Source organism: Musa acuminata, chromosome BXJ2-5, assembly GCF_036884655.1.
Source record: "Musa acuminata AAA Group cultivar baxijiao chromosome BXJ2-5, Cavendish_Baxijiao_AAA, whole genome shotgun sequence".
NCBI lineage: Eukaryota > Viridiplantae > Streptophyta > Magnoliopsida > Zingiberales > Musaceae > Musa > Musa acuminata.
In genome coordinates, this window is record NC_088342.1 from 34,514,680 (window position 1) to 34,529,562 (window position 14,883).

Below are 14,883 nucleotides of genomic sequence, written 5' to 3' on the forward strand. Positions count from 1 at the left end.
CCCACCAATACCAGCACCCAGAAATAGAATATTATCCATCCACCATCTTCCTCTCCAAACAACTAAACCATGGTCCATGTCTTTCTAAATCCTCCTAATACCAAATCAGATGCTTGGCAAGTACCATTCTATACAGATCAAAGACCTCTTTGAGTAGTTGTTTTATATCGTTTCTTCACACCCATTTCTTTTCTTTGCCATTTCTCTCTTCTAATGTTGAAGGCTTGCAATCCATATTTTCACCTCGTCTAATCCTGCACCTCCTCTAATCCGCAATGTTATACCCTTTCTATTTACAAGAGTAGGTGGCGAAAACCAAGGATTATAATACCGAATAATACCGCCTGGTAATTCCGAATGATACAACCCGTACCAAGCAGTACCATTGATCTAGCCCCGTATCGGACGATACAAGGCTGTAATATCGACTGTTACCGCCCGAAACAGGTCGGTAACGGTCGATTTTGACCGTCGCCGCCCGCTACTAGGCGGCATCAGCCTAGCTGTCACCTAGCTACGGTAAGTGAAGAAGAAGTGTCAAGGGAGAAGAGGGAGAATCAGGAGAATCTCGACGCTTCCCTATCCGGCGCCACCCTCCCTCAACGATCCCAATCCAGGAGATAACAAAAAGGCGGTGGCTCGACTTCTTCTTTGTTGCGTTCTTCGACAAAGGCTGGAGATGTCTGCGGCCTTCGACGTCTTTGCCAAACTGTCACGGACAAACTTCTAAACAGGATGTTTGATGTAATGCTTATGTATGTCCGTGTCTTTTGGTATGTTCATGCCTTGTACAGCATGTAGAGAGACGGCCGAAGGCTTAATAGTCCCATTTTAGTTGGGTTGGTGGCCTCTTTAGGCTTGTAAATAAAGGTTGTGTCATGTGGACACGTGCGAGAGATTTTCGGTCTGTAATGGATCATTTTACCCTTTGTTGTGCAACTGTTCAGAGCTTCTAAAGTATGTTTGTAATTTGCATTGTCTATGAAGTGTTTTTCAGAGATGTTTGCTTGTGGATCCCGATTGAGGCGTTCTCTCTAACCCGTTCTCTCTTTTGTTGGTCCTAAGGGACAATGGGAGGCTTCGGGGAGGCTGACCTTTGCGGACGGACACGCAAGGGTGCCGCACGACTTAGGCAAAACCAGCTAAGTCCGTGACAGATGGTATCAGAGCGGGACAAGCATTCATAGAAACACTTAGCATACAAACGTGGGGGACCTAGCGGGGCTGCGTTGAAGGCCGTCAGCACACGCGCGACCGTTTGGGGGAAAACGGGCATGGAGATGTAGGGAAAAGGAGTCGCTCGGAGGAGCGGGCATCTGACATTGGCATTCAGAGGAATGGCCAACCCTTCGCGCAAGAGCCACCACGAGAACAGGCAAGCTTGGAAGAATGCAGAGCGCACAAAGGTTGGGATGGTTGAGTTTGAGCTACGGCTCAACGTTGATAACTATACTTGATGGTGCTCAAGGCAAGCGAGGCGCTTGGTAAAGGATAAGACCATGCAAGGTGGATTGAGTTGCTCAATGACCAAAAGAGTTATGCGAAGCACACAGAGGTGAGGGGAATTGCTAACTCGAAGAATTTTGTACTCATGCATGGGCTTGTATGCGGACGATGGAATGTTCGTGACCATCCCAAGGCGACCGAAACTCGGCGCCATGGAGCATTGAAGCTTTCTCTTCAGCATGTGAAGGATACGTCCGTAGGAGGCTGAAGTATGCAACGAGTTCAGCATGTTGCTAGGCCTTGAGTGGTGCAGCGGGGGCTGTATTGACGTGGAGTCGCAATCTAGCAATTGCGTTTGCTGGAGGCAGAACAATGCACAGTTTGTTCAGCAGATCAGAGTAGTCCAAGGGGATGGTGGCCTCCGAAACGAAGAGAGATGTTGCTCCAATGGGATAGTTATCCAGGAGGGATAAGTCCCGGCTCTCCAGAGGGAGAATCATGTGGGACGGACCTCACAAGTTGAGAGGAGTACCTCAACTAACAACAACTCCACGAAGCTCAATGGACTGAGCAAGCAGCGAGGAGTCGTTGCATGATCTCGCTCGAGAGAATGCATTGGTGGATGCATTGCGAGATCAAGTGGGGGAGCAACCTAAAGCAACTCAAATGAAGGCATACTTGGAGTCGATATGGAGATCGGACTCAAGGGAGGGCTGACCCGTGGAATGGTGGGCGCGAGGGCCACCATCGACTCAATGCAAAAACGAGGAGCGGAGTAACTTGGGTGTAACTTGGCGAAGTACCCAAGCCGCATGAAGGGAGCCAGCATAGAAGTTGGAACATGGAGCAGAGGCACAGTGCTTTCCTTAGACAGAGGTCAAGGACATGAACTCTTGTAGAGGCAAGAGTAGGATCATGTTGTTCCATCGGTCCTTCATTCTGACGGAGCGGACTCATCTTGCATGGTGCCGAAGACGAAGGGAGCTTCTGGGCACATGCACCTTATCTCGGAGAAGCATTTGATGGAGGAACTACAGCGACTCAATTTGCGGAGGCGAATTTGGGTTCAGAAGGCCTTAGCACGGGGCAAGAGGACTCAGAGGTGGGTACTCTTGAAGAATATGCCACAGTGTTGCCATTCAAGTTGTCATGAAGGAAGCGGTGCGCAGCGGAGATTGTGCTGGTAGGGGCAGAGACCCAGGACCCAGACAATGGTGCACAAATTACAGTGAAGTCGGTGGACTTCGGGAGCTACTAGGCGACGGACTGTCCTAGAGCGGTGCTTCATCTAGGTGTGACCCAAGAGTGGGTGGATGAAGATCGATTGCCAAAGGAGCGAACAAAATCGAAGGTGGAAGAGACCCTGCGATGTATTGGCAGAGGCCACACATGGAGGGTTCACAATTCGAGTTTATTCCACAAGGATCAGAATGTAATGGAGATGTCACCGGGAGGCGACATGGTGCAGCGGATCATGGTGGAACAATTCGTGGCAATGCGATACACACGACATAGTCCTGTGAGGGACTAGATCATACGGAGGTATGATCGGGAGCTACTGGAAGATCCACTTCGGTGAACAACACGACGGCAAGAAGGGCTATGGATTCAAGGAGTGAAAGCCATGGTACCGCAGAGGCGGGTCTTCCGTGCGTGCATCGAATTTTGCATCGGATGAAAACCTTGGTCATCAACATATGGGGGCTAGGTTCCACCAAGGGAAAAGTTTGAATGCAAGTACCAGTGAGTTCCATGGGAGGGACTTGATCATACAGAGGTATGATCGAAGCAGCTGGAGAGTTGGACTACTCCAGAGCTCATATTCGCTTAAGGGAGCCCGACAAGTCAGAGGACAAGGTCGAGTAAGCGAACGTTGCTACCAACAAAGCTAAGGAGAACAGAATCGGTGCAAACCCTATATTGCGATGGCAGAGGCCATGCATGGGAGTTGAAGTCTGTCTTTCCATCGATCAAAGGAGAGCTGCTTGGAGAACACAGAGGTGTTGAAGCAGGGGGTCGAAAGGGGCGAGGAAGTGACGACGAGTCCAGAAGGACTTAGCTACACAAAATCAAGGATCAATTAGAATGTAGGTGGACTCAGAGGAGTGCCACGGAGACATATCTACTGATCGTGAAGAAAAGGGATGCAGATGCGAGGCGACGGATAGTAGGGCCATGGGCATGGCAGCGCCATGGTACCGCAGAGGCGGGACTTCCGTGAAAGTCATTGCTCCCTTGCTCTCATGGAGGGAGAGCGCTTGGTCGTGAAAGGGGCCGAGGAGGTGGAGCATGCAGAGGCAATCTCCAGGTACCGAGACAAGGCTGAAGGGCAGAGGCCGAGGAACTTTGTAAGACCGGTGTTAATGAGCTTCTCATCAAGATAGCCGAAAGTGAAGGACTTCGGGTCATGCAAGAGTGCATAACCAAGGAACGAAGCAGGCAATACGTGGTACTATACCTTCGCTACTCAGTGGAGTAGGCGGCAGGGTTGATGGAGAAGACGGTACAATCCCAGAGGCGACCAAACCTATGAGAGAATTACTCCAAGTTGGGGTGAAAACTTCCTGCATTCCAGAAGTTCGATGGCATTGAGAAGGTGAATCACAGTAACTAACTCAACGCAAGGAGTGCAAACACTTCAAGAGCTTCAGAAGTGTGAGCAAAGAGCAGGCGAAGGCTAGTAACCAGCTCGATGCATGGAGTACAACCTGGAGGAGGTGGGCGAAGTCAAGTAACCTTTGCCTTCTCAACCCTTAAGAGAAGGGCGAAACCGAGTACCCCATTTCTCTTATCTTTCCAGTAGAGGAGCTCTGCACAAGTTCAAAGACCCTTCGAAGATAATGGAAGACAATAGTTGTCAAATCCTCACCAACGGTGATCAGTGCTACTGAGAGTAAGGATGGTCTTTTCCTTCATCTGGGGGGATCCGCAGGAATCAACAAGGATCAACACAACTCAGCCAACCCCACACCAGAGCCAGAGTCATTGGTGAGTTGAAGCAGCATGGCGGATCAAAGGTTCGACTACTCAAAGACTGCAGCGGAGAGCAGTTAGGAGCAAAGAGGTGCATTGTTGCTGGAGCAGAAGATTAAAGACTCAGCAAAGGCGAGGAGTTGTAGTGTCGACAAAGGCTTCAACGAGGACGTCGAAGGAATAAGTGGGGGAGAATGTCACGGACAAACTTCTAAACAGGATGTTTGATGTAATGCTTATGTATGTCCGTGTCTTTTGGTATGTTCATGCCTTGTACAGCATGTAGAGGGACGGCCGAAGGCTTAATAGTCTTATTTTAGTTGGGTTGGTGGCTTCTTTAGGCTTGTAAATAAAGATTGTGTCATGTGGACACGTGCGAGAGATTTTCGGTCTGTAATGGACCATTTTACCCTTTGTTGTGCAACTGTTCAGAGCTTGTAAAGTCTGTTTGTAATTTACATTGTCTATGAAGTGTTTTTCGGAGATGTTTGCTTGTCGATCCCGATTGAGGCGTTCTCTCTAACCCTTTCTCTCTTTTGTTGGTCCTAAGGGACAATGGGAGGCTTCGGGGAGGTTGACCTTTGCGGACGGACACGCAAGGGTACCGCACGACTTAGGCAAAACCAGCTAAGTCCGTGACAAAACGGCGCAGACAAGGAGAAGACTGCGTTCTCCTCGTCTAATGCAACGAGGAGAAGAAAAGGAGGCGACATCACTGAGGCAACATAAGCCTCCTTTTTTTATTTTTTTATTTTTTTATATTTTTATATATTGATTTTTATATTTTTTATATTTTATATATATATATATATACATATCGAGCGGTACACCATAGCATACCACTCGGTATGCCCATACCGTACCGTACCGAGCAAAGCTCGATACGTCGGTATGGTACGAAATTACGAACCTTAATGAAAACAATAAAAGTGGTACAATCCCAAAGACTTGCTCTAAGCAAGACAAGATTTTGCTCTTTTCGAGTAATACTTCTTGCATTATGAAAGTTCAATTCTAAAAGTTTGATGGGAACGAGAAAGTGAAACTCAGTATGTAACACTTCAACTGCTTCAGAAGTGTGAGCAAAGGACAAGTGAAGATGAGTAACCAGCTTGATGAATAAAGTACAACTCTTAAAGAGGTGGACAAAGTCAAGTACCTTTAGCCTTCTTAACTATTGATATAATGAGTGAAATTGAATAACCCAGTTCTCTTAGTTATCTAGTAGAGGAGCTCTACACATTGTCAAAGATCCTTTAAAAGAAACCAAGTGATAGACACTAGTTGTCAAATCCTCACCAACAATGATTGGCTCTACCGAAAGTAGATTGTCCACTTCATTTCTCAAAAAAATGTCAACCTAAAGTAGAGAAAATAAGCACCTACTTTGAAGTGATGACTAAGTAAAAGAGAAATTAATGGGCAAATTTTGGGAAGGAAAGGTCTTAAAACTACAAAGTCTGAGGCTATGCTCATTAATGCTCCAACAAGCATTCATCCAATTCAAGCAACATGAGATGTTTGAGGGACCAACGCGCAACAACGAAGGTCTTTTCCTTCATTCAAGGGATTCGCAAGGACCAACGAAGATCAACACAAATTGACCGACCCTACACTAGAGTAAAAGTCACTAGCAAGTAGAAGCAATATAAGTAGATCATAGTTCGATACTCAACAACAATGATGGAGAGCAGTTAGGAGCCGAAAGGTGTGTTGCACCTAAAGCAAAGGATTAAAAATTCAGCAAAGGCAAAGAAATGTAGCATCCACCAAAGTTTCTAATCTCGTGTCGTACCAATGTACCGAGCCTTGCTCGGTAAGGTACCAATATACCGAGCAGTACACCAAGGCATACCGAGCGATTCCGGGTTGGTTCAACCACAACGGCCATTGAATGCAAGTTAGTTTACTTGATGTGGTTAGTCAGGACCCGTGACCACCAAGCAACAGATCTCACCATGCACGGCCCGGTGCTCTCCATGCATTGATAACGAGCCATCACCTTAGAACACAGGGTTTCTATAATACATGGGATCGGCCCCGTCCAACCCTTGGGCCTCGTTGATCCTCTCCATCACCTTCCGTGGCAACACTCTGTCACGGACAAGGCTGAAGGGCAGAGGCCGAGGAACTTCGTAAGACCGGTGTCAATGAGCTCAATAGTCACATTTTAGCTGGGTTGGTGGCCTCTTTAGGCTTGTAAATAAATGTTGTGTCATGTGGACACGTGTGAGAGATTTTCGGTCTATAATGGACCATTTTACCCTTTGTTGTGCAACTGTTCAGAGCTTCTAAAGTCTGTTTGTAATTTGCATTGTCTATGAAGTGTTTTTCGGAGATGTTTGCTTGTGGATCCCGATTGAGGCGTTCTCTCTAACCCGTTCTCTCTTTTGTTGGTCCTAAGGGACAATGGGAGGCTTCGGGGAGGCTGACCTTTGCAGACGGACACGCAAGGGTGCCGCACGACTTAGGCAAAACCAGCTCATATTCGCTTAAGGGAGCCCGGCAAGTCAGAGGACAAGGCCAAGTAAGCGAACGTTGCTACCAAGGAAGCTAAGGAGAACAGAATCGGTGCAAACCCTACAACGTGATGGCAGAGGCCATGCATGGGAGTTGCAGTGTGTCTTTCCATCGACCAAACGGACTGCTTGGATAACACAGAGGTGTTGAAGCAGGGGGTCGAAAGGGGCGAGGAAGTGACGACGAGTCCAGAGGGACATAGCTACCCAAAATCAAGCATCAGTTAGAATGGAGGTGGACTCAGAGGAGTGCCACGGAGACATATCTACTGATTGTGAAGAAAAGGGATGCAGATGCGAGGCGACGGATAGTAGTGCCATAGGCATGGCAGCGCCATGGTACCGCAGAGGCGGGACTTCCGTGAAAGTCATTGATCCCTTGCTCTCATGGAGGGAGAGCGCTTGGTCGTGAAAGGGGCCGAGGAGGTGGAGCATGCAGAGGCAATCTCCAAGTACCGAGACAAGGCTGAAGGGCAAAGGCCGAGGAACTTCGTAAGACCAGTGTCAATAAGCTTAATAGTCCCATTTTAGTTGGGTTGGTGGGCTCTTTAGGCTTGTAAATAAAGGTTGTGTCATGTGGACACGTGTAAGAGATTTTCAGTTTGTAATGGACCATTTTACCCTTTGTTGTGCAACTGTTCAAAGCTTGTAAAGTCTGTTTGTAATTTGCATTGTCTATGAAGTATTTTTCAGAGATGTTTGCTTGTGGATCCCGATTGAGGCGTTCTCTCTAACCCGTTCTCTCTTTTGTTGGTCCTAAGGGACAATGGGAGGCTTCGGGGAAGCTGACCTTTGCGGACGGACACGCAAGGGTGCCGTACGACTTAGGCAAAACCAGCTAAGTCCGTGACAGATGGTATCAGAGCGGGACAAGCACTCATAGAAACACTTAGCATGCAACCGTGGGGGACCTAGCGGGGCTACGTTGAGGGCAGTCAGCACACGCGCGACCGTTTGGGGGAAAACGGGCATGGAGATGTAGGGAAAAGGAGTCGCTCGGAGGAGCGGGCATCTGACATTGGCATTCAGAGGAATGGCCAACCCTTCGCGCAAGAGCCACCACGAGAACAAGCAAGCTTGGAAGAATGTGGAGCGCACAAAGGTTTGGATGGCTGAGTTTGAGCTGCGGCTCAACGTTGACAACTAGACTTGATGGAGCTCAAGGCAAGCGAGGCGCTTGGTAAAGGATGAGACCATGCAAGGTGGAATGAGTTGCTCAACGACCAAAAGAGTTATGCAAAGCTCACAGAGGTGAGGGGAATTGCTAACTCGAAGAATTTTGTACTCATGCATGGGCTTGTATGCGGACGATGGAATGTTCGTGGCTATCCCAAGACGACCGAAACTCGGCGCCATGGAGCATTGAAACTTTCTCTTCAGCATGTGAAGGATACGTCCGTAGGAGGCTGAAGTATGCAATGAGTTCAACATGTTGCTAGGCCTTGAGTGGTGCAGTGGGGACTGTATTGACGTAGAGTCGCAATCTAGCAAGTGCGTTTGCAGGAGGCAGATCAATGCACAGTTTGTTCAGCAGATCAGAGTAGTCCAAGGGGATGGTGGTCTCCGAAACGAAGAGAGATGTTGCTCCAATAGGACAGTTATCCAGGAGGGATAAGTCCCGGCTCTCCAGAGCGAAAATCATGTGGGACGGACCTCACATGTTGAGGAGTACCTCAACAAACAACAACTCCACGAAGCTCAATGGACTGAGCAAGCGATGAGGAGTCGTCGCATGATCTTGCTTGAGAGAATGCATTGGTGGATGCATTGCGAGATCAAGTGGGGGAGCGACCCAAAGCAACTTAAATGAAGGCACACTTGGAGTCGATATGGAGATCGGACTCAAGGGAGGGCTAACCCGTGGAATGGTGGGCGCGAGGGCCACCATCGACTCAATGCAAAAACGATGAGCGAAGCAACTTGGGTGTAACTTGGCGAAGTACCCAAGCCGCATGAAGGGAGCCATCATAGAAGTTGGAACATGAAGCAGAAGCATAGTGCTTTCCTTAGACAGAGGTCAAGGACATGAACTCTTGTGGAGGCAAGAGTAGGATCATGTTGTTCCATGGGTCATTCATTCTATCAGAGAGGACTCATCTTGCATGGTGCCAAAGACGAAGGGAGCTTCTGGGTACATGCACCTTATCTCGGAGGAGCATTTGATGGAGGAACTAAGGCAACTTAATTTGCGGAGGCGAAGTTGGGTTCAAAAGGCCTTAGCACGGGGTAAGAGGACGCAGAGGTGGGTACTCTTGAAGAATATGCCACAGTGTTGCCATTCAAGTTGCCATGAAGGAAGCGGTGCACAGCGGAGATTGTGCTGGTAGGGGCAGAGGCCCAGGATCCAGACAATGGTGCACAAATTACAGTGAAGTCAGTGGACTTCGGGAGCTACTAGGCGACGGACTGTCCTAGAGCGGTGCTTCACCTAGGTGTGACCCAAGAGTGGGTGGATGAAGGTCGATTGCCACACATGGAGGGTTCACAATTCGAGTTTATTCCACAAGGATCAGAATGCAATTGAGATGTCACCAGGAGGCGACATGGTGCAACGGATCGTGGTGGAATAGTTCGTGGCAATGCGATACACACGACATAGTCCCGGGAGGGACTAGATCATATGAAGGTATAATCGAGAGCTACTGGAAGCTCCACTTCGGTGAACAACACGACAGCAAAAAGGGCTATGGATTTAATGAGTGAAGGCCATGGTACCGCAAAGGCGGGTCTCCCGTGCATGTATCGAATTTTGCATCGGATGAAAGCCTTGGTCATCAGCATATGGGGGCTGGGTTCCACCAAGGGAAAAGTTCGAATGCAACTACCAGTGAGTTCCATGGGAGGGACTTGATCATACAGAGGTATGATCGAAGCAGCTGGAGAGTTGGACTGCTCCAGAGCCCATATTCGCTTAAGGGAGCCCGGCAAGTCAGAGGACAAGGCTGAGTAAGCAAACGTTGCTACCAAGGAAGCTAAGGAGAACAGAATCGGTGCAAACCCTATATTGCGATGGCAGAGGCCATGCATGGGAGTTGCAGTTTGTCTTTCCATCGACCAAACGGACTGCTTGGAGAACACAGAGGTGTTGAAGCAGGGGGTCGAAAGGGGCGAGGAAGTGACGACGAGTCAAGAGGGACATAGCTACCCAAAATCAAGCATCAGTTAGAATAGAGGTGGACTCAGAGGAGTGCCACGGAGACATATCTACTGATTGTAAAGAAAAGGGATGCAGATGCGAGGCGACGGATAGTAGTGTCATGGGCATGGCAGCACCATGGTACCGCAGAGGCGGGACTTCCGTGAAAGTCATTGATCCCTTGCTCTCATGGAGGGAGAGCGCTTGGTCGTGAAAGGGGCCGAGGAGGTGGAGCATATAGAGGCAATCTCCAAGTACCGAGACAAGGCTGAAGGGCAGAGGCCGAGGAACTTCGTAAGACGCAGAGGCGACCAAACCTATGAGAGAATTACTCTAAGTTGGGGTGAAAACTTCCTGCATTCCAGAAGTTCGATGGCATTGAGAAGGTGAATCACAGTAGCTAACTCAACGCAAGGAGTGCAAACACTTCAAGTGCTTCAAAAGTGTGAGCAAAGAGCAGGCGAAGGCCAATAACCAGCTCGATGCATGGAGCACAATCTCGGGGAGGCGGGCGAAGTCAAGTAACCTTTGCCTTCTCAACTCTTAAGAGAATGGGCGAAACCGAGTACCTCAATTCTCTTATCTATCCAGAAGAGGAGCTCTGCACAAGTTCAAAGACCCTTCGAAGATAATGGAATACAATAGTTGTCAAATCCTCACCAACGGTGATCAATGCTACTGAGAGTAGATTGTCCGCTTCATTTCCCAACGAAATGCCAATCGAAAGCGGAAGTGATGCGAACCTACTTGGATGTGACAACTAAGTGAAAGAAGAGTCAATGAGCAAATTTTGTGGAGGAAGGACCCAAAACTTCAGAAGTTTGCGAGACGATGCTCGTTAAAGCTCCAACAAGCATCCACCCAGTTCAAGCAGCATGAGGCATTTGAGAGACTGGCGCAGTAAGGATGGTCTTTTCCTTCATCTGGGGGATCCGCAGGAATCAACAAGGATCAACACAACTCAGCCAACCCTACACCAGAGTCAGAGTCATTGGTGAGTTGAAGCAGCATGGCGGATCAAAGGTTCGACTACTCAAAAACAGCAGCGGAGAGCAGCTAGGAGCCAAGAGGCGCATTGTAGCTGCAGTGTCGACAAAGGCTTCAACGAGGACGTCGAAGGAATAAGTGGGGGAGAATGTCACGGACAAACTTTTAAACAAGGTGTTTGATGTAATGCTTATGTATGTCCGTGTCTTTTGGCATGTTCATGCCTTGTACAGCATGTAGAGGGGCAGCCGAAGGTTTAATAGTCCCATTTTAGTTGGGTTGGTGGCCTCTTTAGGCTTGTAAATAAAGGTTGTGTCATGTGGACACGTGTGAGAGATTTTCGGTCTGTAATGGACCATTTTACCCTTTGTTGTGCAATTGTTCAAAGCTTGTAAAGTCTGTTTGTAATTTGCATTGTCTATGAAGTGTTTTTCAGAGATGTTTGCTTGTAGATCCCGATTGAGGCGTTCTCTCTAACCCGTTCTCTCTTTTGTTGGTCCTAAGGGACAATGGGAGGCTTCGGGGAGGCTAACCTTTGTGGACGGACACGCAAGGGTGTCGCACGACTTAGGCAAAACCAGCTAAGTTCGTGATAACTCGTCGCTTGGTCGCCCTCCTCAGCTGCCGCCATGTCCCTCCCAATGAGCTCTGCTGCCCTCCCATGCACTTGTTCAGCCTTGAGACACACAACCCCATCCCTCCCTCTCACTTTCTCCTCTCTCTCTCTCTCTCTCTCTCTCTCTCTCTCAATCCTGCTCCTCTAATCACCTTTTGCACCGACGCCCATCGCTTGGTCGCCCTCCTCCACCGCCCATGCATCCCTCTCAGCGAGCTTTGCCACCCTCCCACGTACCTATCCAGCCTCGAGATGCATAACCCTATCCTCTTCGTTGCTTTCTCCTTTCCTCTCTCTCTCCTACTCTCTTAGGATCGAAATGTTGGGGTCTACATCCTGACTCCAAGATCCAAGAAGAAGAATCGTACCGGTAGTGATCCTTTGTGGACGAACATACAAAGGTATCACACGACTCAGGCAAAACCTGTCGACCCACCACTTGCCATTATATATAAATCATGACAATGCTCACTTGACTATAGTAATTGGTAAGGCTAGTAAAGTTTCTTCTTCTATAATAAATGAAATACAATAATCTTATCATTATCAAGGTCATCTATCATATTATCAGTCAAAAAGTTTCACACACTATGAGATTAGATGATTATACAATTGGAAAACCAAACATGTCACAAGTCTATGGCAAAGGATATGTTCAGAAACATTGATGCCAAAGAAGAAGCTTTGGAGTATTTAACCACTTTGCCAGCTACAGCAGATCATCAAATGTTATCCTGACTTGTAGCACAAAGAAATTCCTAATCTTTATCTGCCTTTTAACTGATAGCAGCAGCTGCATATTTACTGAATCATACACATGCAATTCCAATACATTTCTCAATAAAAAGGAACAACAATTACCTGTGATATAATAGATGCCTTATTGACTGCCCTTCCTGACTTAAGCTGCTTATCCAACTATAAAACCGGCAGCAAGATAAACAATACTTTAATTTAATAGGAAAAAGATTTAAGTAGAATTAGTCATGCAAGAAGTGGTAGAGAAAAGCCTGACATAACATATATCAAAAACAACAAAAGGAGATTGGCTGACTCATAATTCAACTAATTATATTTCCATCAATGAAGCTCAATAATGGGAAATGATTCATGTAATCAACCCCAAATATTGTTTATGTAAATAAGTAACCATACTACATTAATATATATTTCTCAATTTGATCAGAATTAGTTTCTCAATTTTATGAAAGATGGTCATTCAAGTAAAAAGATATTGCATCTGAGTCCTTTCTATATAATCTTCAGAAGCAACTGATTTGAAGATTCTTGTGATTATCTTAAGATAATAATATATTAAAGCATGCACCTTCAGAAAACACAAAAGTCAAATGTTAAAGCATCTAATTATTGAGTCAACAGAGAAGAAGCATAAACTTAGCTTCTTTGAAAATCTTCTCATAATTGATGATGAGACAAGTGCAAAGAGAAAATTCAATATTTTATCTTTTGGAAGGGTTTGAGTTAATCAAGTTAATTTGTTCTAATAAATTTTAATTGGACATTTTCATATTTACCATTAAGAAATTGAGGTTTGGGTAGCTGTGAGTATGAGGAATGGACAAGTTGCCTAGTGATCTGTTTAAAATACTATTTGTGGAACTTGAACTCCCTTGAAGATCTAAGTTAAAATTCAATAAGCAAAAAGATTTAAGAAAAACAATATAGCACAGTCTTACTTCTATCTCTCCCTTATTTGTTAATAATAAAAAAATCAGAAAAAAAATAGTTTCTGCAGACTTTTGACAAAACAGCAGATATTCTGCTCTCTATGCAGGGATACACTTTTAGCATCCATGTAATGGTTGATATTACTGAGGCAACAGAACTCATTGCATAGAGCCAATGACAAAGTTTATTGACTACCGTAACCAGGCAGCCTGGTCATGATGGTTGCTTCTAGTGAAAAAAATTGAGAACTAAGATGTTGCTGTAGCATGTCTCTTGGCTATATGAACAGAGAGCTCAACAAAGTTCTTTGTGCGTATCGATAATCCCACCAAAGACTGACCAGAAGGTAACTGTTCCTTGTTAAGTCCAATGATCATGGAAGTTAAGACCAAATCATATTCTGCTTAGAACATAAGGAAACCATCCTTTTGTAAAGTGCCAAAACGTAAGTCTCTTTCTTGATGTTAAGCCTAATGATCATGGCTTCTCGTTAAGGAAGAAGACAACTTATATGAGCCAATTTAAGAGGGATGGGCGCTTATATTTTCAAGATACTTAGTGAGCATCATTACAATTAATTTCTCAATAACAAGTTGATCATAAGACTGCTACTGAAATTCCACAATAGCTGACATTATGGAGGAATATTTAGCACGGTTTAGAAGGAACAGAAAAACAATTTTCAAATTAATCCATGCATACAAGTCCAGGAACAAGGTGTACCAAAGATCAGCAGCTGCTTGAAATTATTAATTACCTTCTAATAATTAAACATGTATAGGTATTCAGGCTTCAGATCAGTCTACTTTTGCACTAGCCAAAAGTAGGAGGTTCAAAACCACAGCAAAAACTACAAAAAACATATTACCTAATGGAGAAAACCATGAGAATCAACAACACAAACTGCAAATCTTGTTGTGGTAGAACTAACAATTGACAACCATAACATACTATCCAATATGTTAATTAATAGGAAAAGTGATAAATATAATTTCGCACATAGAACCAATACCAGCATAAGATCTTCAAGCTTATCTTTGTCTATACGATTTACTGAATAAAATGACTGATTTTGTATTCCATCTTCCTTAAATATTTCAAGCAGTAAAACCTACAAACAAAACAAGTGTAAGATAAAAAAAGTATTGGTTGGTTAAACAAGAAACTCAAGACAGTATCACAAAGAAGAACTAACAGGTAGAGTATCCAAAGCTGTACATATCTGAGCTGCAAACTGTGACGAATAAAAATTTGAGACACAGGGAAGATCTGGACTGAGATTTCAAAGATAACAGAAAATCATTAATAAGTACTTAGTAACACCTAAAAATTGAAAACTTGGAAAAGGAAAAAACATGGAAGAGAAATAAGACATGAAATAGAATGACTATCGGTTGGTTAGAACTTAAAAGTGCTATACAACATTTCTAAACGGACATATGTGTGACATTAAGTGCAAAAGATTACTAGGGGCCTAAAAATTAAGTACAAGCAAGCAAGGTTCGTAATTTCATATC

The 14,883-nt window shown here is 45.6% G+C and overlaps 1 protein-coding gene across 3 annotated transcripts in view; it reads right to left on the reverse strand.

The window, feature by feature from the left end:
* The window catches only part of LOC135612647 (uncharacterized), a 67,737-nt gene that overhangs the window by 28,242 nt on the left and 24,612 nt on the right, over positions 1 to 14,883 (reverse strand). For all 3 annotated transcript variants that reach the window (XM_065109189.1, XM_065109188.1, XM_065109187.1), the window contains 3 exons: positions 14,562 to 14,640; positions 14,379 to 14,477; positions 12,539 to 12,595 (listed from right to left, as the gene is read on the reverse strand). In XM_065109189.1, coding sequence (XP_064965261.1) covers positions 12,539 to 12,595; positions 14,379 to 14,477; positions 14,562 to 14,640 — 235 coding nt within the window. The remainder of the gene's footprint in view (positions 1 to 12,538; positions 12,596 to 14,378; positions 14,478 to 14,561; positions 14,641 to 14,883) is intronic.